Source organism: Pongo pygmaeus, chromosome 11 (assembly GCF_028885625.2).
Source record: "Pongo pygmaeus isolate AG05252 chromosome 11, NHGRI_mPonPyg2-v2.0_pri, whole genome shotgun sequence".
In the NCBI taxonomy this organism is placed as follows: domain Eukaryota; kingdom Metazoa; phylum Chordata; class Mammalia; order Primates; family Hominidae; genus Pongo; species Pongo pygmaeus.
Genome location: NC_072384.2, coordinates 120,093,807 through 120,118,975, shown reverse-complemented (window position 1 = coordinate 120,118,975; position 25,169 = coordinate 120,093,807). Strand labels below are relative to the sequence as shown.

Genomic DNA, 25,169 nt, shown 5'->3' with positions numbered 1-25,169 from the left:
ATTAACTGAAAGTATCCCTTATGGGAAACGAACGGATGGGACGAATTAATTGCAGCAGGAAAACACCTTAAGACACAGATCGCTCATGCTTTTGTTTGTGGCTTAAGAATGCCTCTAAGCGGTTTTCTGCCCTGGACGGGCCAGGTGTTCCTTGCCCTCATTCCCATAAACCCACAACCTTCCAGCTTGGGCGTTAGGGCCATTATGGACATGTTACAGTGCTGCAGAGATTTTATTTATGGCCAGTTTTGGGGCCAGTTTATCGCCAGATTTGGGGAGGCTTGCTCCCAACACAGTGGGAAGGAGGAAGGGTGCCTTATTACTGCGAGGTGGGGCTGGAAGTCCAGGCTCTACTTGGTCTCCTATGACATCACTTCATCATGAGTATTGAGGTGCCTTGACAGTTTCTCAAGGTTGGAAGTATAAGCTGCCAATTTAGCCTTTGTTAGCCTGAGTTGGGATGGGGAGATCACAGATTTTTCTGCTGCATTTGGCTGTTAGTGTCTGAAAGTTTTCTGTCTTGCTCTGTTTCTTCTTTCCTACCCCTTTGACTAGAGAGAGCAAACTTTGGTTGGGGCTTTTTTGCCTACACCTATTGGCATTTCTGCATTGCCAGCTTCTTCGGCTCCAAGTCTGGGATATATGACGCAAAAAGAAAATACAAGGAACTCAGTAATGTATTATTCCTTGGGTCCCAAGGTCCCTAGCTGGTCTGCCTTCTTCTTGCCTCCATTCAGAGTCTTATATTTCTTTTATACTTTGCAAGAGGAATAGAGACAGTATATCTACTATAATTTACTTTTTAATAATGACTATGTTTAACAACCAGTTCACAAGTCCCTGAAATTTTTACAAGCAGCTCTTGTAAACTAGCTCCAACACATCGCTACTGAGTGTCAGAGCCACAGCTGCCTCCCACCACAGAAGCTGAAATGCCACAAGCCTCTTTCCCAGCCTTCTAGCAACTTGGACACAGGCACATGACATAAGCCAGTCAGGAACATCCACCTGAGACCTTGTGATGGATGCAGGTATTAGTGATGGATGCAGAGAAGAGGGACAGTGCAGAATCCTCCTGGTGGCCATTCCAGGGGTGATATCCCCTACCAGGGGCTCAACTGTGGCATCTCATGTTCCACAGCAACAGCCGCATTGCCACCGGATGTTTTCTGTGGCATGTCTGTGACCATGGTTCTGACCAACACTGCTTCTGAGTTGGAGTCTCCTACCTTCCCAGTGATTCTGTGAATGGCTTTTCAACAGCCCTGTTTCTGCTTAAATCAGCTGGAGCTGCCTCCTGTTTGGTGCAAATAAGAATTTTGACTGATACACATTCCCACTGGCTCTAAGCAGCAAACCCCCTGGGAAAAAAAAAAAAAACCTCAGCCTCTACCACAGAATGTCCTTATTCTTGCTCAGGGGAAATTATCTGAGGAATAATTAACAGCAAATAGAACAGTAGAATGTAACTTAGAAGGGCTTACTGAGAGGGACTGCTAAGACCCCAAAGCCATCACGACTTAACCTGCTTTCTTAGTTGCCAAATACCCTCCTCAGCAATTCTGATCCCCCGCACAGTGAGCGTGTGTTTAATTACAGTCTCCTGTGAGATGAGCAATTTGGCATGGTTCAGAATATACCATCTAGCCTGACCTTGGGAACAAGACAATCCAATGGCACTAAAATCTTACTTTCCTTTCTCCCTTTCCCACTTCCACTCTCTCCCCCTGCACTGCTGAAGACTCACTGGTTAGGAAAGTATTTTACGTCCTTGAGGGTGGCTTTTGTGCACTGAAAAGACCACTCTGAGATTTACTGGGGTTTTGAAAATCAGTATTCGATTTATTAAATTTATAGATTTAGAAATTTATAGCTCTTCCTTACGCTTTTAAAATCACCTTAGGAATCTTATTATCCTATTTATAAGTCTAGCAAATATTAACAGTCACTTTGAGAGGGTTTTGATTAATGCTTAGCCCCATTTACACACAGTTAATTAAACATCTTTAACATTTTAAATGGCACTTAATAAATTTAATAAATTCAATTCCTTTTTAAGTATTTTATCTGACTGACAAACCTTCCAAAGTACAAAAGTAATTCTTACAGATTTAATAAATTCAGCATACAAGACAGATTGAAACTTAAATTCTCTTAAATGTCCAAACTGTATGTAAACTTGGAAATATTTCAACTTATCACAAATTTCAATCAATTATTCAAGTACATACATTAAAATGAAATCTTGAAGGTGGTCTAATATTCCAATAGGCCAAATTCTCTAAAATTATGCCTACACAAATTATATATGCACAAATTCTTTAACTTGAAACTGTGAAAACTATAGTTTTGATTCCCCTAAACATTTGTGTGCTTAATTTTAAATTTTCCCAGGGCTAAAAAAATTAAATGAGATGAAAATAAATTTTCACAGGGCTACTAAAATGTCTATCCACAAGAGAAGTATTCCCTTCTCAGCCACCTGAGGTTGCTAATCAACCAAAGATTCTGGGTGGGATGCTGACTGCATCCTAGCTGCTGACTCTATGGACCTATCAAGCCTTATTTCCAGTTTCTAACTTTGTAACTTAAAGATGGAGGTGGCTGAGTAGACTAGTCCCTTGATTACAAGTGATCAGTTACTAAAGGTCAAGCCAGAGTGGAGTCCATAACTCCCTATCCAGGTTCTATACCTGACTGTGTATTTATGTGACCATTAAGGCTTATAACTATATATTTGTCCATCTTTCTCTACAGAATCCTGCATACTTTTCATGTGCTTCTTATCTCGTAGGACCACACACCTCTTACAGATGTTTAAACATCACCTAATTGAATTCTAGTGATCTCTCACAGCTTTGTCCAATATCCTGAGATCATTCTCCAAGTCACTGCTCACCCCCAACCCCTCACCCTACCCATCCCACCCTCTGTGGTCTCTGAGTTTCTGATTCTCCTAGGAATGCAAAAATGTACTCCCCCAGGATCTACACACCTGGCATTGTCACAATTTCTTGCTGTGTATGCTGTATTAGTCCATTCTTGCACTGCTATAAAGAAATACCTGAAACTGGGGCCAGGTGCAGTGGCTCACGCCTATAATCCTAGCACTTTGGGAGGCCAAGGTGGGTGGATCACTTGAGGTCAGGAGTTCGAAACAAGCCTGGCCAACATGGGGAAACCCCATCTCTACTAAAAATACAAAAATTAGCGCAGCATAGTGGCGCGCACCTGTAATCCCAGCTACTCTGGAGGCTGAGACATGAGAATTGCTTGAACCCGGGAGGTAGAGGTTGCAGTGAGCCCAGATGGCACCACTGCACTCCAGCCTGGGTGACAGAGTGAGACTCTGTCTTGAAAAAAAAAAAAAAGAAAAGAAAAGAAAAAAAAGAAATACCTGGAACTGGGTAATTTATAAAGAAAAGAGGTTTAATTGGCTCATGGTTCTGCAGGTTGTACAGAAAACACAGTGGCTCTGCTTCTGGGGAGACCTCAGGAAACTTACAATCATAGCAGAAGGTGAAGGAGAAGCAGACATGTCTTAGATGGCCAGAGCAGGGGCAAGAGAGAGAGGGGGAGGTGCGACACACTTTTAAATGACCAGATCTCATGAAACCTCACTCACTATCACAAGAGCACCAAGGGGGAATCTGTCCCCATCATCGAATCACCTCTCACTAGGCCCCACCTCCAACACTGGGGATTGCAATTCAACATGAGATTTGGGCAGGAATACAGATCCAAACCATATCATATGCCTACTAACTGTACAGTTATAAACTTAGTACTTTTCCTTTAAATCAATTCACTATTTTTAACATATGTATTTAGACTTATCCTACACAATACTCTCTGCAAAATTATGGGGCTCAAGTACTCATTGTATTTTTTTCTAAAACACCTGAAAATATATAACTGTGACAGCTAAACTATCAAAACCACATCCAAAATCATCTCACGTGCCACTACTGGTATCCTTCCCCACTTGGGGAAACATTGCCTAAGGACTCCTCTGATCTCAGAGAAATGTTCCCCACTTCTGGGCTCTTTTCAGTAGTTTTGAGGACTTGCTGCTTTGTATTTGTTGACACAACTTGGTTATTTTAAAATGTTGTTTGCTGATTGGGTACAGTGTATACTGCTCGGGTGATGGGTGCACCAAAAGCTCAGGAATCACCACTCAAGAAGTTATCCATGTAACCAAACACCACCTGTTCCCCAAAACCTATTGAAATACAAATTATTTTAAAAATTAAATTTAAAATGTTGTTTGCTGTGTGGGCCATATTTGTAGAAAAAATCCACCTATCTCAAGAGCCTGATATCCTGACCAGCTGCTCCAGACCTTATAGTCTAGGCTGGATGTCCCTGGAAGAGACAGCACTTCCTGAGAGTGTGTCCTTCCTAAGCTCCCCCAACCCACCTTCTCTCTCCCAAGCCTAGAAAAGCTGCATGAGCTCCCTGGTGGCCCTAGAGCGCAAGGACCGCTATGGTCTCTCTTATGATAACCAGTTATCACAGACAAGGATGCACTGCTCACTGGATCTAAATGTGGTGGAGTCTGTGACCTCTTGGTCGTTCTTTCTCTGCCACCTGCTCACCCCCTTACCCTCCATGCACCCCTGTGGCCAGGCACTGTGGGAGGCATTAGGAGTACAAAGGAGACTCAGGCCAGGTCTCTGCCCATCTCACAGCCTAAAGGGAGACAGACAAGAACACATAATGGGCGTGCAGTGAGAGAGGAGGCGTGGCAGGGGATGCTTAGGGACTCACAAATGAAAGTCTGGTTTTGCACCCTCCTCCATGCTCCCCTCACCCCCACCTTCCCACCAGCTCTGAGCCCTTGCTCCCAGCCCCTTCCTCATCTCCAGCTGTGCCCCACCCCCTCTTTGTCCCTCCTCTCCCATGGTCCTAAGCCCTGTCCCTGGAATTGCGGGCATTAAAGAGCTCCCTGCTCCTCCCCTCATCTCCCAAACCCAACTGTGACTCATCCACCATCCAGAGAACAACCCAGCGGCTGTCCGCTTAGTCAGCACTTAATAAAGCATTGTTCAGTAAAAAGAAACAGTTCCAACAAAATTAAAAATAATCTCAGCAGCAGGCTCAAATATTAAATCTTCCTTCCAGAACATAAATCCTACAAACACTGGAGTCTGCTCTTTGCACAAGTGGTGAATCACAATTATATAATTTATTTATCTGGAAACCACATTCCTCACTTTACATTTCCTTTTTTGCCACACTGGATTCAATCCACCATTCCCTGCTTGCCCAAAATCTGTTTTATTGTTGTTTTCGGCAATGGCTTAATCGCCAGCTGCATGGGCAGCGCTCAGCGCAAGTGCCCTTGAGTTCTGTGTCACCTTTCCTTTGCTGCTCAGAATTCCCTTTGAGAGCTCCAAGTGTCAACAGGCATGATCATTATTTGAGTCACCTGATAAGATACAAGAAGAAATGTCACACAGGCTGCCAAATGGGACACATTATTGCCACGTTCCGTGCCCTAAAGGAGGGGCCTAGGGCAATCCCAGCAGATGGTCTATGAGCTCTGACAGCCAGACGCTGTCTCAAGGGCATCAGATATCTTGAGTGAGCCGAATCCTCAGCATGAACAAGAAAGTGACAGCCGCCCTCTTTGCCCAAAGTAAAAGAATGAGCTAGCACGCCTCAGGGCCTGAAGTGGGCCTGAACTTGTCCGGGGATAATGAAAGCTTTGGGCAGCTGCCCAAGATGTGGCCATAACCCCACTCAGAAAGCAGTAAGGGGCGGGGAAATGGCGACAGGCCGGATGTCCTTACTGAAGGGCCAGTGCACGTGCACGTTCCCAAAGCTGCTTCCAGTCCAGAGCAGATGGCAGAGACACCGGATGTTCAAAAATACAATGGCCTTTGTCCCCTTTTTAGTAACTGTCCTGTCCTACCCCCCAGAGCTGGGCCATCAGGGCCGGCTGGGGCTCCCCTCCACTAACTCTCCTCTGCACCTTGAAGAGGGCCTGAGTTGAGGGCCCCAGCACTCCAAGAGGAGAAGGTCAGAGACCCGGTGAAGAGAAAGTCAGAGGAAACACCGGGGCTACAAAGGGCTTCAGGACAAACTCTGAATGTGCCCAAATGATATGCTCTCTGACCAGCCAGGCCCCAGGCCAGGCCCGGTTGCCTTTCTATGGGTTTGCCGTGTATCTTGTCCCCCAGGTTATTTCTGGCAAAACTGAGACTGTTGCACAAGGAGTGGCCTCAGGAATCCCAGCACTGCCTAAGCCAGCAGAATGAATCTAAAATGGTCCAGGGTCCCCAAATCCGGCATCACCCTGGCGTCTAAGGGATTGGGCTGCTATCTCTGCTCCTCAGAAGGCCAGAGATCAAGAAAAGAAGAGAGACATTTTCCATTCCCTCTGTGGCCCCACAGCCTCTGATTTCTCCAGTAGCTACAATGGAGCACATCCCCTGTGTCACACACTCAAACTGGGTCTCTCTTTCCTCTCCTATCCCTCTGGGTCTCCATCCCTGGCAGCCATTTTGTTTGCTGCAGCGTCCTGGGTCTTCTCAACCCTCCATGGTCCCCCTGAGTGTGTTGGGTGTGTTGGGTGAGCTCAGAATGTTAGCTAACCCTGGCCTCCTGCCCTTCCTAAACTACGTCTGCCCTCCCTTGGCATGGATGGGGTTGTCTTTAAATGAGTAAGGCTGCCAGGGTGACAAGCGGTTATCACTGGCTGTCACTGAAGCTTTTTCGCCTACTGCTCTGAGGCCTCAAGGCCTAGCTTTGCTGGAGTCCACCCTGACCCACCAACCGGGACCAGGACTCATTCCCCACGTCAGAAGGCCCCGCCCCTCTTTTCATTTTGCAGTGGAGGAACACCCACAGTTCGCGGCTATTTGCCAAGCAGAGATGACTGACACCAACTGTGTCCAATGAAGAATCCACCTTTCTGGGCCCACACTAGCATTTCCTTGCAGGGGCTGGAAAAAGTGCAGTTCCTCCCTGTGGGGTCTAGGAATCCCCGAGACCAAACAGGGGAGCCTTCCCGCATCCAGGCCCACAAGGAGAAGCAGGACTCTAGGAAGGAACAAGGGTTCTCATATGCAAAGCCTCTCAACCAAACTTGTCTGAGTGGCCCCTGCCATCTGTGTTTGGAATCTTCTCTGCACATGTCCCTTCTAGGTTTTGCTTTTGACCTTGACTTTGTTCCTTGGCAAAGTTCTTTTGAAATTCCACCCAGCCTTGGCCAATCTAAAGGAAAAGGAATCTTGTTCTCACATATGCATACAAAGGAGAGGCTAAATGTAGTTAGAGGCCACATGGCACCAGAGACCCAGGGAGCCGAGGTGGACTGGAATAAAATGCTTACACCCGGACAATAATCCGGGGCAGCTGGAGGGCTCTTCTCTTCCTTAGGAACACAACAAACAGCCTCACGGTGGCCTGTCCCTTCTCTCCTGACTAGTTTCGGGGCACCGCTGTTGGCCTGAACACCTGGGAGTGTATGGTAACCGCACCTGACCGCAGGAACTTACGCACAGCCTGAGAACGGCCCTGTGTTTGTTGCAGGCACACCTGAATGTATCTTCCAAGCTAGGGAATCCAGGAGTCGCCAACCTGGAGAGTCCTTTCTTGTCTATGAGAAACATCTGAGCCCCTAGGCTGTGGAACACGGACCATAAAGGGAAAGGTCTAGGCCCAAGTCTGGGTTGAATGAAGATCCCCAGGTGGAGGTTGTTAGGGGGGAAGGTGCTAAGTGGAAATGCAATAGAAACTGCTTTTTGCAAGCGGTTGTGGTTTCTCCTGCCCCCACTCACCACCACTGGACTCTCTCCCCTGTATGTAAGCCCGAGTAAAACCCTATGTCTCGTTTGCTAGTCTGGGTCTCTTCTTCCACCTCTTGAGCCTGGTGCCTTCCCCACTGGAGTTGATAGGAGTTCAGCACATCGGAGAGCAAAATTGGAAAAAGAGAAGAAAGCAGCAGCACCAGCTCCGGAGGAAACTGCTAACGTGAGGCTGAGGGATCCCCAGCCTCAGAAGCTCTGAGCTGCCCAGAGCTGCAGAACACGGAACCTGCCTGAGCGGGCTTGGTCTCCCCGGGAGGAACTGGATGCGCTTGAATGGGCTCTCTGAGCGCCGCGGATCCACCAGATGGCAGTGCTGCTATTCCTCAGTTGGGACAGAGCCTGCAGCATGCGAGAGCGGCCACCGGAGGGCAACGGGAGACGATGCGCTCCTTCAGGCTGGGGGTTGCCTAGCAACTATGACGCAATGAGCTCCCGCTCCCCTCAAGTCCCCCAGGTTATTTCTGGCAAAACTGAGACTGTTGCACAAGGAGTGGCCTCAGGAATCCCAGCACTGCCTCTCTAAGCCAGCAAAATCTAAAATGGTCCAGGGTCCCCAAATCCGGCATCACCCTGGCGTCTAAGGGATTGGGCTGCTATCTCTGATCCTCGGAAGGCCAGAGATCAAGAAAAGAAGAGAGACATTTTCCATTCCCTCTGTGTCCCCACAGCCTCTGATTTCTCCAGTGGCTACAATGGAGCAACTTTCTCCCTCTCCCCTCCCCGGTTCTCCCTCTTGTTAAGCAGGGGCTGGATTCATGGGCATGTGACCTTGAGCAGACCTTGAGTGCCCCCACCCCTACCACCCGCTCCTCGGCTGCACTTGAGGGGGCCTGGGGGATGATGATAAGGCCCAGCTCTGGCCTTCTGTAGTCTTGATTCTCTCTTTTTCTCCCAAGGACTCCCCTTGATTCAAACCTCTCCCTGGTTTTGATGACCCTGAAAATAGAATTCTTCCAATTCCAAATGGATAAGTATGAGCTGAGAAACCAAAGATGGAACCAAGAAAGTGAGGCAGACACGAGACAAGGAGTGTGGTTATAATGAGCTCAAAGCCTGTGCCGGTCTGGTCTGTGAAAGGTGAGGCGAGGTCAACGCCCCAGGCAGAAGTCATGGGGGCCACTCTAGCCATGGCATCAGGAGTGGTTCCAGGCACATCTCTGGGTCCTGAGGAGCCCCCCAGCCCAGGGCTGGGCTCTGCCTGAGGCCAGGTGTCAATCCCTAAGGTCTTGGGGTCTCTGAGGGGCACTGTCTTCAAGGGTCACACTGGCATGTGCAGCTCATTGTACTCATCCTGGCCATCCTCATCGAAGTTTGGTTCAGCATCTTCCGAGTCCAGCTGCAGAGGGAACAGAAGGTTGGGGAAGGCAGGGAAGCATGCGCGTCCCCTCCCATTCTCCAACTCCGCCTCCATCCTGCAGCCCTCCCTGCTCCTTGACCTTTCCTGGGCCTCTCTGCAAGTACCATGACCCTGGGTGGCAGCATTGCCCTTGGCCAAAGCCTTCAGGTCACCTCCCAGACCAGATACCTGGCCCCTCCTGGTGATAATAATAATGAGTATTATTACGAAGCTCTTTCCTGAGGCGACTTCTAGTTGCTATGGTACCTTTGTACACCATGTTTGAGTATGGATAAATTGCAAAAATTTGTCTTTTCCTCTAGTTGACAAAAACAGGGCTCAGGGTGGACACCAGTGCCACATCAACCCTGTAGCCTCTCAGCTGGGTGTTTTTGGTCAGGCACCACCTGCACAGCTGTGTGCAGCAGCCCCGTGCCAACTCCCTTACAAAACCACCATCCTAAGGCCTTTACCTGGACTAGCACTTGACCCTCCCAACAGTCCTATAAGGTAGGGTCTATGATTACCCCTATTATACAGGTGAAAATAAGATTTCGGAAGGTGAGATAACTTGCAACCCAAGTTACACAAGTTTCACAACTAACACAACTAGTGGGTGGCCAAACAGAGATTGGAACCTGGTGCCCATTTGCCCTAATACTGTTTCCCCAAACCACCACCCCCTTACCGCCTGCAGCTCCCTGTCCTGGAAGAGCCGGGGCAGAAGGCAATGCCTCAGAGGCACCGTGAGCAGCAGCAGGAAGGGAAAGGCGAGTGAGGCCGCCGTGGACTTGACCACCCAGAGCAGTGCGATGCAGCCCAGCTGGATGCAGGTGAACAGATGCATCCGCCACGTCTTCACCTTGGGGAGCAGCCAGTGGGCCTCAGTGCATGGCATCCCAGCCTGCTCCCACCCATATCGTGGGGAATTTGGCTCCCAGGTCCCAACTTCTTCATATTCATCCCATCCATCGATGCTCCCAGATCCCTCTGGATCCCCTTCCCGTCACCCCACTGCCCTACCCCCATGCTTCCCGGCCCTACCTTGGTCACATAGGGCTGCTCAGGATGGTGTTTTGCCGGCATGAGGATGAGCAACAAACGCTGGGACAGCTGGATACCAGACAGGGACGTGACCCCCATGTACAGGAAGATCCCAAAGAGCACAGCCAATGGGATCCGACGCAGCACAGCCCCCATGACGATGGACAGGCCTGGAGGAGGTGACACAGACCCGCCTGATCCTCAGACAGCCCCCATGAGGATGGACAGGCCTGGAAGAGGTGACACAGATCTGCCTGACCCTCAGACAGCCCCCGAGAGGATGGACAGGCCTGAAGGAGGTGACACAGACCCGCCAGACCCCTCAGACAGCCCCTGGGAGGATGGAGAGGCCTGGAGGGAGGCGACATGGACCCACTGGACCAATCAGCTTGGCCTTATCACCGTGAACAAGAGAAGGGTGGGGCCGGGCGCATTGGCTCACGCCTGTACTCCCAGCACTTTGGGAGGCCAAGGTGGGTGGATCACGAGGTCAGGAGATCAAGACCATCATGGCTAACATGGTGAAACCCCCGTCTCTACTAAAAATATAAAAAATTAGCCAGGCGTGGTGGCTGGCGCCTGTAGTCCCAGCTACTCGGGAGGCTGAGGCAGGAGAATGGCGTGAACCCAGGAGGAGGAGCTTGCAGTGAGCCGAGATCGCGCCACTGCACTCCAGCCTGGGCGACAGAGCGAGACTCCGTCTCAAAAAAAAAAAAAAAAAAAAAAAAGAGAAGAGGGGGCAGGACAGAGAGCCAGAAAAGGACTCCGGGAGTAAGGGGCTAGGGGAGTGTTGGGAAGCAGGTTTGGGGGTCAGATCAAGGGCAACACACAGCACATTGGGGGATTCAGGGTCAAGCCCGGGATAGTGAAGATGTAAGGCCGTGGGGCCCAAGGAAGGGGGTGTGCAGGGTGGAGGCGGGCTCTCACCCACGAGGCTGGCGATGAGCACACCAGTGACTCGCTGCTCCCGCACCTCCTGGATCTGGGGCTTGTCACCAGGCGCGATGGCAGTACGCATCACTGTCAACGCATTGACATGGGTGACGGAGCGGACTGTGGCAGCCGTGAGCCAGGGCAACCCAAACAGCCCACAGAGCCCCCCCAGGGAGCCAATGAGGAGCAGGTCCAGGTGGAAACCGGAGCCCTTGAGCAGCCTCCGCGCCTTCTGGCTGACGATAAGCCTGCAGGGAGAAGGTGGGAAGCGGGGTGTGGCTGGCCTGGCAGGGGCAGGGGACAAAGACAGGCACACACACAGAGACGAGATGGTGGGAGGAGGACGTGCAGACAACAGTTCTCCCTAGGACTGCCAGCTTCTTCTTTCAAGTTCCCAAATTGAAGTTCTCACATTGAAGCAAATGTGAGCCAAATTCTCATACTGTGAATATTTAAAACACCACAAAAGCCAGATGCCAGATCTTACCACGTTATTGTGGTTTAACCAAAATTAGATACATGTGAGCATCCCTGGGTGCAAGCTTAGACTGCTAGAGTGTTCTGAGCACTGTCAAGTGCCACCCTGCAAAGAGTGGTGGCAACAGATAGATGTCATGTCAAACCATCACAGGGAAACCATGCCCCTGCCCTGGATGCCACTGCTCTCTGCTCCTCCCCCACCTCCTCCCCACCCCTGCCAGCTCCTCCACACACACTCTCTTCCTCAAGGCTTGCCACCAGATCCCACCCACCCAGCACCCCGATACTAATAATGATGTCCCTGCTATAACCCTGAAACCAAGCCAAGGAGCCAAGGAGCTTGGCCTCGTCCCTCCCACCTCCTCCTCCCATCTCTCTCACGCCGTGATCTGTGTCTCCATGAAGATCAGGATGAGGACGAGGAGGGCGGGGACAGCGGCTGCCACCATCATCCACGGTGGGAAAGGACGGGCACTGCCCAGGGGTGGGATGAACCATGAGCGCTTATCGGGAGAGGTCACTGAGAGCCCTGTAGGCACTGTCAGCTTCTGCATGGCAGGAAAACAAGGTTCAGGGAAACAGCCTCCCCATGCTAGAAAGCCCACCAAGCAGCCCACCAAGCTGCATCCCCAGTCCAGAACTTCAGGGAGCTGGGGTGTGAACAGGTTAGGGGGAAATTAGTTTTGCATCCTCCAGAAGTCACTGTCCTTTCAAGGATCCAATAGAGGGCAGGGAAATGAAGCGCCTCCTCCCTGAGCCCCAGAGCTTCAGGGGACCTGTGTGGGATACTGTCATTCTGCTCCCAGCCCCACACCTGCTTCTCCTGGATTCATCACTCAGGCTCCCTGGGGAAGGCCCTCAGCCCCCCAGGGCGGCCACTCCACTGGGAAAGCTGAGTTCAGGCCTGATCCCAATCCCAGGGCCCATGGAGGTGTGTCGTGGGCTCCCTCTCCTGGCCTGGGGGTGACAGCAGCTGCCACAGGCTGGGGCTCCCTCACCTGCGTGTAGGTGTCTGTGATGGAGTAATCCACCAGGACCATCACCAGGATGGAGATGGGGATGCCAAAGTCCCCGATGATGCGACGAGCCTTGAGAGGGGCAGGTCGGGGAAGGGAGCAAAAGGTGGAGGCAAGGTCAGCAGACTATCATGGGGCTTGCCATCTCTGGCCCCGCCTGGGTCCAAGCTGGAGCCAGAAGGCCGCCCACCTGCCTCTCAACCCCACAGGTGCCAGCGCAGCCTGGGAGGCTGTTGTCTTGATTAGACTTCTCTGAGCAAAGGGCAAGAAGACACCCAGGGAAGAGGCTTCCGAAGGGGTGACGGGCTGCCCGGGCTGGGTTTTGGTCCATGGGCTAACCGGGGAAGAGGTGCAGCCTCGCTGGGGAGCTCCCACAGCAGGAACTGTGGGACTCTTGGGGGCTCCACACCCAGCAGCCACGCACCTTGCCCCCCAGGAAGCGGCTGTTCCTGAACTTGCGCAGGAAGAAGGCGATGAAGAAGGTCCCGAGCATGAGGATGAGTGACAGCAGTGCCGTATTGGGCTGGTTCCTTGGGCTGGGTGGGCCCTCGGTGGGGGGCAGTGCACTGCCATTCGGCTCCAGACCAGCATCCAGGGACCCCTCCAGGGCCCCCTCAGGGGGGTAGAACGGCAGCAGTGGGTGCTCTGTGAACACCTGTGTGTGGATAACAAGGACGCCTTGTCACTCACCTGGCAGGTGACCTCATTTCATCGTCATCAGCACACCTGTCAGAGAGAGGGTGGCCCTTCAATACCTGGTCAGACAACAGTAATGCATGGACATCCACCTACACCACACACACAACACACAGAACACACACATACAACACACACAACACGTAACAACACACACATAACACATACAACACAAAAAAACACAACATACCACATACATACCACACACACAACATATATACACACAACACACACAACATGCACACAACACACACAACATGCACACACAGGCACACACACACACAACCACACACAACACACACATCACACACACAAACACACCATACTCACACCACACACACACACACACACACACACTCCTCTACAAAAGGTGACCCAAGGACACCCAGCCCCTTAGCACTGACAGCTCCCTCCCCATCACATACCTGTGCAGGTGAGCCCTTATTACTAAGCCTCCAACCAGGTGCCTGGAGTCGTGACCTGGCACCCACCCTCTGGGTCTGACTCCCTCCCCTTCAGCTGAGACCTAGCCTAGGGTGTCCCTAGAACCCCTCACTCCCACAGTCCCTCTCCTTGTCCCCCAGCTCTCCATACCTCCCCCTCCCATGCTGTCCTCCCCAGGGCAATGTCCACCTCCATCTCTGCCACCCCCAAGACCTCTCTGGACCTCCACCTTGTAGAGCTTGTAGAACGTCTCATAGATGAAAATGAGTGAGATGAGAAAGGCAAAGATCTCCTGGGTGAAAGGCGAGATGTAGCGGACCAGGAAGCTGCCTTCGGCGGCCACCAGGGCAAGGACGAAGACCACCAGCCAGAGGCCAACCCACACCCGGCCAGTGAGGTACTCCAGGTCCTGGGCTCGGCAGAACTAGGCGGGGGTGGGAGCAGTCGTTACCCACAGGTGGCCTGCCCTGGGTGTCAGTGCCCCCTGGAATAGGCAGCGGATGAACTCCGAGAAAGAGGGAGAATGCAGGGACCCATCCCCTAGGTAAGGAAGAGTGTGGGGCAGGATGGATGGAGCAGGGCAAGGCTTCGCCTCACCTTGAAGAAGGCTTCCTCAAACACGAGCAGCGGCCCAGAGAAGCCAACCACGAGCAGCGGCTGAGCCCCCAGCAGAGAGAAGAGGACGCCGAGCACAGCAGTGGACACGATCAGCTCGGACACGCCCATCAGCCCCTCGGTCTTCTCTCCTGCAGCAGCACGGGCAGGATGGCCCTAGCCTGGCTCTGTCTATCTGCCCCCTTCCTCATCTAGCTTGTCCTAAACTGGGGCCCCCAACAAAAGCAGGGCAGCCCCTTAGAGCAACACACAGGGCCCCTTCCATACCCCATTGCTCCCAGCCCTTCCCCACTAGCCCCCAATGGTGATCACGGGATCCCCCATCCCTTACACCTCTCCCACACCCTCACTTTATAGCCCCCCAAAGGTGATCTCTGGGATTCCCTGATCCAGCATCTCTGTAAAGTGCTTACACCTTTGCTAGCACGTCTAACCATTGGCCCCCTAATGTGATCACACCCAGACCCAGAATCCTGCAAGTGACACTGGGACCAGAAGTGACTAGAGGAGCCCCTCAACTCCCCAAGCCCCAGTCCCTTACCCAGCAGCCCCCCGAAGGTGATGGCAGGGCTGAGGGCTGCGAAGTAGATGAAGAGCACAGCGGCCACACACTGGGAGTGCAGCGCATCTCGCAGGTCACTGGGGTAGTGCGGGTACCGGCGCCTCACATCCCGCACAAGCCCCCCAAATACCGAGCCCGTCCGCAGCAAGGGGTCATCTTCAGGGGTCGCCTCAGAGCCCCCCAACTCCAAAGACAGTTCTGGGGGAACAAGGGGCTGCTGGGGCACAGACCACTCCCTCTGGCTTGGAGGCCCCGGGCTGTTGGGATCAGGGATGCAAAGGGCTCCAGGAGTCAGGACGGGGCTGGGGTCACAGCCTTAGGGCCCTGGAATGGGGGAGTGTGTATTGGGGGCACTCAGCCCCCAAGGGTCTGACCTTTCCCAGGGGCCGTGTAGCCACCCCGTGTGGTCATCTCGACTTTGGTCTGTTCACGCTCTCGCCGCTTCCTAAGCAGCTCTCGCTGGAAAGCAGCCACGGAGCGCAGCAGGTCACGGCCCTCCACCTCGGACGGGGGGATCACAATGCTGCCATCTAGGAACTCACTGATGGCGCTCAGGAGGTCTTGCCGGTCATCTGCCTGGTAGGCAGCCTCATGAAACAGCTGGGGGCAATGAGAGGGCCAGGACCCTCAGGGACCGCCAAGGGAGCCTCCAGGAGGGAGACTTGAGGCGGGTGTTGGGTCAGTGAGCTACAGGCAGGGTGGACATTCAGTCGTAGATACTGGGCCAGTCCAACGGTGTTGGCTGTTGGAACACTGACACCCATCCCTGCAGGCCAGCAAGCCACTGCCCCAAAGCCCCAGGTGCCCTCCATTCCCCCAGGAGATGCCAGACTTCCACATGCAGCAACTAAAGGGATAATGCCTGGCAGAGCAGGGGCTTCCAGAGCCATTCCAATTGGATCAGCTACACCTTACAGGCTGATAAATATTGTGAACGTTGCCCCTGGCTAAAGGACCCTCCTATCTAATCCCAGGAGAAGCCACAGCAAAGACCAGCGCATCCAGCCCTCCTGATCAAGTCTCACGTCACATCCAAACCTCTGGGGTCTGAGCTTTTCCCCTTATGTCACCAGTCCCTCCCACAGCCACAGCCCAGGGCTCTCTCTTCTCCCCTGGGCCAACAGCTCCCCCCACCACCCTCCAGGGCATGGCCTCCACCCAGGGGCCTCTAGCACCCTTGCCTCTATGGGCACTACTGTGGACAATGAGGGACAGGGGTAAGCAGGGCCTAGGAGAAGAGGCCTTGAGAGCCAGCATGCACCCAACCTTGTCAGACATAAGGGTGGCAATGGAGCGCCCAAGCTCGTGATAGTCAGTGCTGGTGTGGCTGGGCCCCAGCATCACGAAGAGGAAGCGGACCGGGACAGGGACCTCAAGCACAGACTCCAGGAGTACAGCTTCATTCAGCCGCACGAAGGCTGCTGCAGGCTGCTCCAAGAAAGGCACACAACCTAGGGGAAGAGGAAAGCACAGGGCGCTGGGCAAAGAGGAGCAGTCAAGGCAGGCCCCTGGGGCAGCTATCTAGGGCTATCATGGACAGTTGAGCAGGTTGTAAACTGCGCAAAGAAACCCCAGTCTAAAAGGGCACTATTCGCTTATGTGTCTACACATTGATTACAATTCGCCAACAGATGGAAACTCAGGGTATTAAAGAAGTGTTGCTTTTTTTTCTAATTCCAACTCCAAGATAGCAGAAAACTGGACAGGAAGCAGGCAGGGGACTACGAAAGAAAGGGCTGGGCTAAGACAGGTTATGAGGAAGAGCAGGGACCAGGTGGGAGCCTGGAGGGAGATGGAAGAGGCAGCCTCGAGGCCAGAGCTCAGACAAGCAGGCCCCCAGGAGAGGCACACACACGCTGCAGACCCTGCCCCCGGCGCCCGGCCCTCCTCACCCACAAGCACAACGGTGGCCTCAGCATCTTCAGGGATCTTCTCCAGCAGCTTCAGGCTCTTCCCCCGGTGACCATCTCCCCCAGGCATGTGGAGGGGCTTCTGAGGACGCAGAACTGGAATAGGGCTGGGACCCAGACCGGAGGCCGTGGCAGGCCCTCCCAGCCCTGGCTCCAGCCCTGGCTCTGAGACCTGCTTCTGCCTCCCAGAGTAGGCAGGTACTGCACTGTGGCCCCACACTGGGAGCCACCAGCTGGGATGTGGACCCTGCCTCAACGTCCCCAACTACCACCTCAGCCTTATCTTGTTTAAACAGCTCCTGTGGGTCTGCCACATCATCACTTTCAAACCTCCCACGTCTCAGGGCAGGGACCCCTCATGCGGGTCTCCTCTAGGTCCCCCAATGCCCAGCATGATGCCAGCAACCCAACCTTCCCAACCCGCTCAGTGAAGTCGTCGATGACCTCGACTGAAACTGGACACCCTCTCAGTCCCCTGGCCCAAGCCAAAGCAAGGGCACTGACCTCCTTGGCGTCAGGGTCATGTGGCCAGAGTGGGGCTGGCTCCCCCAGGTCATCAGCCATGGTAGGCACCGCCCCATCAGGGCCATGGCTGGGAGTTGGGTGATGATTCCCCAGAACCGAGTTCATGCTGGAGCTCGATGGGTTTCGGGGAAAGAAGCCACTGTCCTTGTCATCGTTGGGATGGCTGGAAGGGGCAGGGTGAGGCAGGTGAGGAGGAGAGGCTCATGGTAGACTGCGGTCATGAGGTGAGTAGTGGAGGGTCAGGGCCTCCATCCCTCTGCCTCAGTGTAAAAAGAAACTTTCTAATGATTGAAAGCGTCAAAAGGTAGAAATGAGCTCTGTCACTTGTGGTATTCAAGCAGAGGCTGGGAGCCACTCAGAAGAGGATGTGCTCCTGGAAGGGCAGCTGAGCCGGACAGGCCCCTCCCAGGGACCCACCCCGGCACCTGTGCTTCAGTAGCAGGGTACGTAGGACGCTGGCCCTGTCCTCCGGCCGGATCTGGTCAGACACAATCATGGTCTCCACCACGAGGTGTGCAATGCCTGGCAGGGTGGTTTGCTCCAGGTCCAGGAGGGCAGCTCCTAGGGGGACAGTCAGGCACAGAGAGGGCACAGTCCCATCAGACAGGAGAAATCTCCTCCCACTCTGCCTTGCCCCCCAAAAGCATGCGAATGTGCTGGAAGGGCAAAGCGCCCAATGTACCCAGGTGGATACACAGCTCCATATTGCCACAGGCCAGTCAGAGAGGGGCCGTGAAAATGGAGCATGGAAACGAGGGCACGGCCCCTCCCCACCAAGGAAGGGGAAGCCATTTGTTGACTGACTGCATGCACCAGATATGGCCCTGCCCCTCGGGGCTCACGGGCTGCCCAGGCAAATGGACCCCCACGGTCCCAGGTGGCAGCTGGATCTTGCCTGTGCCCAGGACTCTAGAGAGTGTTCCTGGGAACTGAGCAGCCTGGCACAGACTGAAGAGGGCATGCAGCCTCGGGCCAGGCCTGGGGGTCCCTACCATGGGCGATGGTCCTCCTGAGCTCCAGAAGGCTACGGAAGGAGAGCGAGGCAACATGTGGCTTCCCCCAGCGCTCCGTCTCCTCCTCCACATCCTCCTCAAACTTGATCCAGCGGGCCGTCTCCCGCCAGTGGGGCTCCTGGCTGCGGTCCAGCATCAGCTCGTTCAGCTCCACGAACACCTGGGGGGCGTGCCAAAGGTGAGGGCCCGGGGGCTAACAGGTGTGGGGAACACCGCGATGGGGCAAGGCAGGCGGGCAAAGAGAGGAGGGCTCCGGGGCCGAGGGGCATGAGGAAGTCACAGGCCCACCCACTCAACATTCTGACCTCATGAGGCCTCCGGTCCAGCTTTTTCTTCTTCTTCTTCCTGCGAAGGATGGGGGCCAGGCCGCTGGGACTGCCCCTCCCGCCCTGCGTCCGGGATGGCTTTTTCACTAAGTGTCGCCGCACACCAGGGTTGTCCTCCAGTCGGTGACCTGCAGAGAAGATGGGCTTGGGGGTCCCACAGGTCCAGCTGGGGGGCCTCGGGGTCACGGCCCAGCTCTTTCTGCCCAACCCATCTACTTGGCCAGCTCTACAGTCACCAACAGGCCATGCCGACGGGAACCACATAATCCCATGTGGCCATTTCATTGATAAGAAGACTGAAGCTCAGAAAGAGGGAAGGACCTCCCCATGGTCACCTGGGACCACCAGCCAAGGTGCAATCCAAAGGTAGACCCAGCTCAGTCCACAGCCCCAGCCAGACCCTCCAGCCCCTGCCATGGCCATGCCCCTCCCTCTCCGTCTGGGTCCCATGACAGGCACTGAGTCAGAGTCTCCAGGCACGAGCCCCCAACACTTTCTGTGCACCCTATCTCAACACCCACGTCCCCTCCCCGAAGGTACACAGCCCAGTAGACTCAGGCAGGGCTTCGCTCCCTTCCTCCTGTCTGCCCCACCCAGGCCAGCAGCAGTCGGGGAAAGGCCAGCTGCCCCATTACTCACAAGTTAGTGGCCCTGCCATGGGGCCCAGCTGGCCCCTGATGGACTCCCACAGGTCACCATCCTCAAAGTCCAGCACAAACATCTCTAAGTCTTCTGGGGCCAGTGAGTCTTGAGGACTGGGGGCTGGATCCCTCCCAAAGCCCCAGCTATTGGTATCCCCAGGCCCAGGGCTCAGTACCCCATTGGGCTCAGGGTCCTCCTCCAGTGGGCTCGTCATTCTCCCGGTGGCCGAGACCTCGGCCTCCGCTCCCTACCAGACCCCTCGGCTCCCCTACAAGGTGTGAGCCTGGACAGGGTGGCTTCTGTCCAACCAGAGCTGAAGGTGGCACAGCCTCCCGACCCCAACTCCCCACGTCCACAACCCTGCTCCCTGCGGCAACCAGCCCCCACCCTGGGTCTGTAAACACGCCCTCCCCCACCCCCCATCCTGCTGCTACTTCTGCCATCGGATTGTTCCTGTCCCTGTCCTCAGGCCCTGGCAACTTTCCATGACGTATTGAGCTCAAAGCCCTACCCTTCCCCCCACCCCACCCACACACTGTGGCTCGGAGGAGGGGGAGGGATCAGTGATGCCCCTGGCCTGGGCACAGAGCCCCACGGGTGATGACAGGTGGCACAGAAACCAGGGCGCTGATAAGATGGAAGGAATGTGCTGAGATCACAGCCAGGCCCCCGCCAAGCGTAGTGGGATGGGAGTGAGGGGTCCTGACACAGGGAGAGGCAGGGGTCCGGAGCAATGGCTCAGACTCAGGGTCTGGTTTGGAGGGGATCAAAGAGCTAGGAGACAAAGAGTTCACCCTGAGAAGAGGGGCCTTGGGGAGGGATACAATGATGGGAAAAAGAGAGCTGCCTTTTTCTAGGGGTGACTCAGAGGACAGAATCAGGACTGAGGCGTGAGGTGTCAGGAAAGGAAATCTCAGCTCTGGCCATCAGAGAGGGTGGCTGGGTGAGGTAGTGAGGTCCCCATCACTGGCCACATCCCAGCAGACAGGGATTCAGAGAGGACTCAGCCCTGAGCAGGGGACAGCTCAGAGCCTCTCCAAGGTCACTCGCAGGCTGGGAGTCCGTCGCAGTGGACCATGGGGGCTGCCACAAGGTCTCACTCACTCTTCATGTCGTCCAGGTCTGCAGAACCCAGCATCTGGGCCTCCGCCTCATCTGTGGGCACCTGCTGCTCTGGACCACCTGAGTTGCCCAGGGCACTGCCTGGGCACAGTCGCTCCCGCAGGTCATAACTGGCCGATGGGCTCCAGGGCCGGCTTTTCTCCCCAGCGAGTCGGGAGGCCTGGGCCCGGGGGCTGGGGGAGCTGGGGAGGCAACACAGCAGCCTTGGACTTGACAGGGCCAGGTTGGTGGTTCCATCACCGTCCCTCAGCTCAGAGCAGGGTCTGGAGTAGACCCTGACCATGAGACCCAGGCCCCTTCTGGGCAGAAAAGGATGCTGACCTAGGCCCCCCTCCCCATCCCGTGGCTCCCCCTTTCCTCCACCTTTCTCCTCACCCTCTCTACTTTGTCACTCTCTCCCAGGGAACTCCTAACCTCTTCACTCTGCTCTTCTGTTTTTCTCCCCCCTTGTTCTCTCCTCCTTGTAAATCACGAGGACAGAGAAGGATCCCCACCCCCCTCCCACACCCTGCTCCTCTTTTCTCAGGGTCAGAGCTGGGGACGCTCCCCAAGGTCAGGAAGGAGGTGACTGCCAGGAGCTCTGGACCCTGTGGCTCTGGGCTGGGCCCTGCTGAGTAGAGGCTGCAGCCAGTACCTGCTGGAGTGCTGGGGGCTCTTGTCAGTCTGTGGGCCCACCGAGGGCAGGGGCTTGGTGACAGCAGCCCTCCCGGGGAGGCCTGGACTGTCATCCTCGTCACTTCCAATGGAGAACTGCAGACATAGAATGTGCCCTGGGGCCTTGCCCCGACCTACCATGCAGCTCCCAACCCCACCCAGCCTCACACAGGCCAACACGCGCTCCTCTCCTCCTCTCTGCACTGCTCCCTGACCCCTGACCTGCCACCCCTCCAAAGGGATGCCCCTACCTTTGCCTTCTGTGGGGTCCCTGAGGGTGGGGGCTCCACAGGTTCTGCCTCAGATTCTCCTTCCTCTTCCTCCTCTTCCTCTTCTTCCTCCTCCACTCCGGCTCCCCCCTCCTCCTGGATGGGAGGGGTCTCCTCGGAGGGGGGAGCAGAGGTTTTCTCCTTCTTCCTCTTTCTCCTGGTGTGCCGGGCAGAGGTGGGGGGCAGCCGCCGCAGCTTGTGGGGTGGAGGCAGGCGCGCTGAGAGCGGGTGGTGGGTGTGGTGGGATGTGTGCCGGTGAACTGGGGGTGCAGGAGATCCGGTTGAGGCCCCCACAGCAGAAACAGGGGCCCTCCCCACCCGAGGGCACACACCTTCCAGCTCAAGGCCGCAAACAAGGGCACCCTAGTCCTTCCTCCAGGGCCATGACCCCCCAACACCTGTGTCCACGTGCCTGTCATTGATGAGGTCTGGTGGAGTGGGAGGAGAGGGCGGATGGACAGGGAAGGTCATGAAGGGGGCTGGGAGGGGAGACGTGATACAGCAAGGAGGGGAAAGGCAGAGTTGGACTAGCCGAGGTGGGACAAGGAGGGAGTGAGTGGGGCCGAAGGGGAAGGGGAAGGTCACCGTGGAAGGGCCCAGGCCCAGCTCCCTAGATCTCCCCTGGTCTGGGGCCCACCTCCCCTGGCAGGCGGACAGGCGATGGGTGGGGGAGGCAGGATGACTGAACACGGCATGTGGCCCAGCACAGAGTCCAGCACAGTGTCCGGCACAGGATGGCACTGGGTGACCAAGCCGGAGGTGAGCGCGGTGATGGTGGCGATGAAGGTGATGGTGGCGAGGGCGGCCGCACTAGGGGTCCCCAGGCTACCCACACTCAAAGTCCCGCTCGCTGTAGCTGCGGCTGGGCTTCTCGGGGTCCCAGGCCGGGGGCTTGCTGATGAGGTCCCCAAACCTGCTCACAGCCAAGGTCTTGCCCAAGTCATCGTCCTCCTCCTCCACGTCTGGACTTAGAGGGGGCTCCTCCAAGGGCACCCGGACCTGCAGGTCCAGACAGCCTCTGCTAAGGACCCCTGACCCATGAAGGCCCCACACCCACCCCAACTCCAAGCCCTAGTTGGGGGAGCTCAGCAGGCTGTCGCACCATCGGGCCCCCCTCCCCTTGCTCCCAGGCCTGTGTCAGCATCCCAGAAACCACCCTCTCTGGGCTCCCAGAGCTTGTAAAGAGAGAGGGCTACGGATCTGGAAAATACCAAAAACTCCCCTCTTTCTCCATAACCCCCAGCCCAGCTCATCCCTGGATCTGGGGGGTCCTGGGGTCGGCCAGAGGACTCCTCTGCCCACCCTAAGGTCCCTCCCTTCTCCTCCCCCATCTCTCCCCTGCCCCCGCGCGCGCCGATCACCTGGGGTAGGGGGGAGGCGCCCCCGGGCGGCGGGATCACTCCGTTGGCCATGGCCAGGTAGGCGGCTGGGGACGCTCTCGCTCACTAAGGGACCCGAGACTCGGGTGAGAAGGAGGCGCCACTGAGGGGGCCTAGCGGGGAGCCCTGGGGGAGGAGGGCGGGGTCAGGTTCCTTGCGCTGGCGCCCCCCACTCGGGAGCCGGATGCACGCTCCCAAGCGCCCCTCCGAGGCCCAGCCACGCCCGGGACAGCCCGGGTCCCCCGCCCTGCCCGGCGCGCCCCGCCCCGCAGTACCTCGGGGCTCCGGAGCCTGCGAGGCCCAGGCGGGCCGCCGCGCCCCATGTCCCCCGCGCTCTCTCCGGAGCGCAGCCGCGACTGCCGTCCGGCCTCTCGCAGCGCAGAGCCGGGCTGGCCGGGCGGACGCAGGCGCCGGAGCCCGCAGCCCGCGGCTCCACCTCCTCGCGCTCCGCTCCGCACCTCCGCCGCCGCCGCCGCCGCCGCCGCCGCCGCCGCCCGCCGCCGCTGCCTGGCCGCACAATGGGAGCGGGCGGGCCGTGACTCACCCCGCCCGGCCGGCGCGGCCCCCACGCGCGGGCCCCGCAGCACCCCACCTGCCTGTGCGCCCCTTCTCCAGGCGCCCCATGCATGGCTGGGGGCGGGGGCGCGGACCGATATTCCCACAATCCCCCAGATTCGCTCCCCCACCCTGCTTTTAGCCTCCCCTCCCCTCCAGAGCCCAGGAAGCCACCCCCTCCTCAGACACAGGCCCCTCCAGTCTTGGGAACGGAGCTCACAGACCCCTGGAAGCACCCACCACCTCCCCTTTCATTTCCACCACAGCCTTGCCCCTCAAAGGCCTGGCTTCTGTCGCCTGGCTCCACCCAACGTTTGACCTTGACACAGTACCTCCCCTCCTCCCGCCTCAGCTTCCCCAGCTGTAGCGAGAGGGGCCTGCAATAGGGGTGTTACAAAGTTCTATCCAACTCTAAGACTGTGTGGCTCCGTTTCCACATTTGCTCTCCCTTCTCCCCCTATCCCTGAGGTCCCATCTCATTTTCCAAGGGCAAAAGGTCTTTCGAAGGAGCCACTGGACCCCAATCGGCCCCTATCCCGAGATCAATGAAACTGGACTTGTACACAGTGCGATGCCCATAACAGCCCTGTGACCTTGGTACTTCACCCTGTCTGACCCCTGACCTCATCTAGATCTCAGCTCAACCCAAGGAAAGATTTTCTCTATGCATAACCTTCCAAGCGGAAGGGAGCTAGGATCTGTTGGACGCCCACGTTGTCTTGTGTGTGCTCACAGTCCTGTGCTAGGTAGGCCCTCTCCAGACTAGCTGCCTCGTCTCAGGCATAATAATAAGAGGAGCTGTTATGATTCCCATTTGGTCGGCAGAGGACAGTGGAGACTCAGGGAGGCTTGTTACCTGCCATGGTCACAGCTGGAAAGCAGGCTGCCGACAGGTTTGGGCATCATTATCCATGAATTGAAGTGACTCTCCAAGCCACAAACAACATTTTTAACTGAAAGAGATGAGCTGTCCTCCTAAGTCTCACAGGGTGAGTCCCAAGGTGGGAATTCCTAGGGTGGGAATCAGCTGTGCCCCAAAACTCAGAATGGGAGACCCAGCTGTTGGGAGTTGAGTAGTGTCCCCCAAAATTTATACATTGAAGTCCTAACCCCTGGTACGTCAGAGTGTGCCCTTATTTGGCAATAACGTTCTTGCAGATGTTAAGGGTGGACTCATCCATTATGACTGGTGTTCCTATGAAAAGGGGAAATTGGCCAGGTGCGGTGGCTCACACCTGTAATCCCAGAACTTTGGGAGGCCAAGGCAGGTGGATCACCTGAGATCGGGAGTTCGAGACCAGCCTGGCCAACATGGTGAAACCCCATCTCTACTAAAAATTAGCTGGGCGTGGTGGCACACGCCTGTAATCCCAGCTACTCGGGAGGCTGAGGCAGGAGAATTGCTTGAACCCAGGAGGCAGAGGTTGCAGTGAGCAGGGATCATGCAAGTGCACTCCAGCCTGGGTGACAGAGCAAGACTCCATCTCAAAAAAATATATATATATATATATAAAGGGGAAATTTGGACAAAGAGACATGCATTCAGAGAGAACGCCTTGTGAAGACTGGAGTTACGCTGCCACAAGCCAAGGAACTATCAAAGCTAGGAGAGAGGCCTGGAACAGATCCTTCCCTAGTCCCTTCAGAGAGAGCCTAGCCCTGCAGACACCTCGATGTCTGGCTTCTAGCCTCCAGATCTGTAAGACAGTAGATTTCTATTGTTTAAGCCACTGGGTTTGTGATACTGTGTTACAGTAGCCCTAGCAAACCAGGGCTATCCCAATTCTTTATTGCTTTGAGCCAGGCAACGTGGTTCCAAGTCCCTACC

At 55.5% G+C, this 25,169-nt stretch overlaps 1 protein-coding gene across 8 annotated transcripts; it reads right to left on the bottom strand.

The window, feature by feature from the left end:
* Nucleotides 1-8,843: 8,843 nt before the first annotated feature.
* SLC4A3 (solute carrier family 4 member 3) lies at nucleotides 8,844-23,198 on the bottom strand. Of its 8 annotated transcripts, none has more exons than XM_054478183.2 (23): nucleotides 23,062-23,198; nucleotides 22,769-22,852; nucleotides 22,241-22,406; nucleotides 21,390-21,667; nucleotides 21,119-21,234; nucleotides 20,467-20,666; nucleotides 18,700-18,848; nucleotides 18,374-18,554; nucleotides 17,807-17,942; nucleotides 17,361-17,544; nucleotides 16,839-16,938; nucleotides 16,213-16,397; nucleotides 15,321-15,546; nucleotides 14,926-15,144; nucleotides 14,367-14,515; nucleotides 13,999-14,193; nucleotides 13,054-13,284; nucleotides 12,612-12,701; nucleotides 11,995-12,161; nucleotides 11,128-11,381; nucleotides 10,201-10,370; nucleotides 9,845-10,018; nucleotides 8,844-9,156 (listed from the first exon to the last, which is right to left on the bottom strand). In XM_054478183.2, the coding sequence occupies exons 2-23, from the start codon at nucleotides 22,817-22,819 to the stop codon at nucleotides 9,079-9,081; spliced, it is 3,699 nt and encodes a 1,232-aa protein (XP_054334158.1). In that variant the 5' UTR covers nucleotides 22,820-22,852; nucleotides 23,062-23,198; the 3' UTR covers nucleotides 8,844-9,078. The 8 variants fall into 8 exon arrangements, with proteins under 8 accessions (XP_054334158.1, XP_054334157.1, XP_054334165.1 ...); XM_054478182.2 differs by having other exon boundaries at nucleotides 22,769-22,912; nucleotides 23,062-23,194; XM_054478190.2 differs by lacking the exons at nucleotides 22,769-22,852; nucleotides 23,062-23,198 and having other exon boundaries at nucleotides 22,329-22,406.
* Nucleotides 23,199-25,169: the final 1,971 nt, after the last annotated feature.

What these genes read in the sequence shown, in the direction of transcription:
- SLC4A3 (XM_054478183.2), bottom strand. Translation starts at nt 22,819, where the DNA reads ATGGCCAACGGAGTGATCCCGCCGCCCGGGGGCGCCTCCCCCCTACCC. An exon ending in GGACCCCACAGAAGGCAAAG is followed by an intron (nt 21,235 to 21,389) that starts GTAGGGGCATCC and finishes CTATGTCTGCAG; the next exon opens with TTCTCCATTGGAAGTGACGA. An exon ending in GCCGCTTCCTGGGGGGCAAG is followed by an intron (nt 12,702 to 13,053) that starts GTGCGTGGCTGC and finishes GCCCCTCTCAAG; the next exon opens with GCTCGTCGCATCATCGGGGA.